The following is a 1,999-nucleotide window of genomic DNA, read 5'->3' as shown; positions in this document are numbered from 1 at the left end:
CAACATAATTTAAACATATATACAACTATAAACAAATATGATTTTATATTTGTTTATAGTTGTATATAAGTTTTTTATTTGTTTTTAGTTGTATAGATTTTAACACATATAAACACATTTTATAACAATATTAAATGACAGATATATTTAATAATAAATAAAGTTATACATATAAAATGTGCTCACAACCTACAAACAGTAAATTTTCAAAACGAAAATCTAAAGACTATAAATTAAGAACATTAGAAAATATAAAATTATTTGTGTAGCACTTTTCATCTACCATACCTTGAATGAGATGTTTATCAATTTTGAAAAAGAAATTATTAAATGCTCTAGTTCTTGAACATGCAACATATAGTTGACCATGAGAGAAACACGATCTTTTGAGATATACCCCAACTCTATCAAATGTTTGACCTTGACTTTTATTAATTGTCATTGAATAAGCCAATCTGACAGGAAACTGACGACGTTTCAGAACAAAAGGTAAATTAGAATCTAATGGAGCCAACTGAATTCGGGGAACAAAAACCCGTTTACCACTAGAAACACCTGTCAAAACCTCTGCATCAATATAACTATTTTGAAGAGCACAAACTTTCATACGAGTACCATTGCATAACCCAGCTTTGAGACCTAAATTTCTAAGTAGCATAATTGCACAACCAATTTTTAATTTTAAACAATAAGGTGGCATACCTGAAGGAGTTAAGCTGTTTAAAAATTCAACAGGAAAGTTATTTCTTTCATTAAGGTCATCAGTCTCAATTTGATCAGCACTTAAATAAATTTTGACCTCACCCGACAGACATTGAAGCACTTCTTTATTGATTGATAATGAATCAACATTAGTTGGCGTTAAAATCACGCGTTTAGAATAATCATTTTGTTCAGTATCTCCAAAAATCTTTTAAAAAATAGATTTATTTTCTCTAATAATGCACTGATTTGGTATTTCAATGCATCCTTTAAATGGATCCTCCTCTTTAACAGGTGTTGTTCCATTCCTAAGTTTTAGTAGCCATTGTGATAACTCAACTTCCCCATCTTGTACTCTCATATTTTGAGTTAATGCAAACTTCTGCACCCATTGCGACTGTAAAGAACATTTTATACATGATTCAACTACTTCAGCTGGTTGTCCTCTTTTCACAACAGGCAGAATTTGCCTAAAGTCACCACCAAAAAGAATGTCTTTTCCTCCGAACGGAAAGTTATTGTTGCAAATATCTTTTAACAACCTATCAATTGCATTTAAGGCATGTTTAGGTATCAAGGATGCTTCAGGAAAAAAAAAGTAACTTGACTTAAAAAATGCCCGTGTATAGAGTTAGGAGTTATATTACATGTTCTATTATCCAATATTAGAACAGGAAGTTTGAATAAGCCATGCAATGTAGATTCATTTGTAAGAAGAGTTGCTGCTATGCCAGTCCATACAGCTGTAGCAGATTTCAAGCCCCTACTTATGGTTTCAGCAACCAAATAATTATACGTAAAGTTTTTCCACTACCAGCTGGTTCATCCATGAAAAACATTCTAGAGTGTTGATTTTCTACACTTGGTTGCTCATTCAGTGCAGCAAGGATATACATTTAATTAATTGACATTAAGCAACAGTCTCATTTCATTGGCTTCGTCAATAAATTGTTGAACATTTCATCAAAATTTTCTGGATTTAAACCTATAAACTTATTAATAACAGGCAGATTGTAATTAGCCAGTGTTTTACCACTTTGATTAATGATCTTTTCAACTTGACGAAGAGTAGCTTGTTCAGCTATTAGAAGTGGGACTGAGCGGTGAATGAAATCTTTCATTATAAAAGCTTTGTATGTATCCCAGAGATGTAAAGGATTGTCAGGTTCACAAAAGGTCAAAATTATTGAAAAAAACTGTCTAATTTGCTTTGACATATGCGTTAAAACTGCCTCAGAAAGCGTATTCTGCCATTCAGTATCGTCTCGCAACAAAGCTTTTAAAACACATACTTCAC

General features: G+C 31.7%; 1 protein-coding gene across 1 annotated transcript; it reads right to left on the bottom strand.

The window, feature by feature from the left end:
• Nucleotides 1-226: 226 nt before the first annotated feature.
• LOC136087065 (uncharacterized) lies at nt 227-1,598 on the bottom strand. The gene is made up of 3 exons (XM_065809571.1): nt 1,499-1,598; nt 995-1,284; nt 227-910 (listed from the first exon to the last, which is right to left on the bottom strand). The coding sequence occupies exons 1-3, from the start codon at nt 1,596-1,598 to the stop codon at nt 227-229; spliced, it is 1,074 nt and encodes a 357-aa protein (XP_065665643.1).
• Between the last annotated feature and the right edge of the window lie 401 nt (nt 1,599-1,999).

This window comes from Hydra vulgaris, chromosome 11 (assembly GCF_038396675.1).
Source record: "Hydra vulgaris chromosome 11, alternate assembly HydraT2T_AEP".
Taxonomy (NCBI): Eukaryota; Metazoa; Cnidaria; class Hydrozoa; order Anthoathecata; family Hydridae; genus Hydra; species Hydra vulgaris.
This window is presented reverse-complemented; position numbering and strand designations above follow the sequence as displayed.

Coding starts and splice junctions, on each gene's coding strand:
- LOC136087065 (XM_065809571.1), bottom strand. CDS start 1,598: ATGTATATCCTTGCTGCACTGAATGAGCAACCAAGTGTAGAAAATCAA. Junction 1,285..1,498: donor TGGTAGTGGAAAAACTTTAC/GTATAATTATTT, acceptor TTTTTCCTGAAG/CATCCTTGATACCTAAACAT. Junction 911..994: donor TTAGGAATGGAACAACACCT/GTTAAAGAGGAG, acceptor ATTTTTTAAAAG/ATTTTTGGAGATACTGAACA.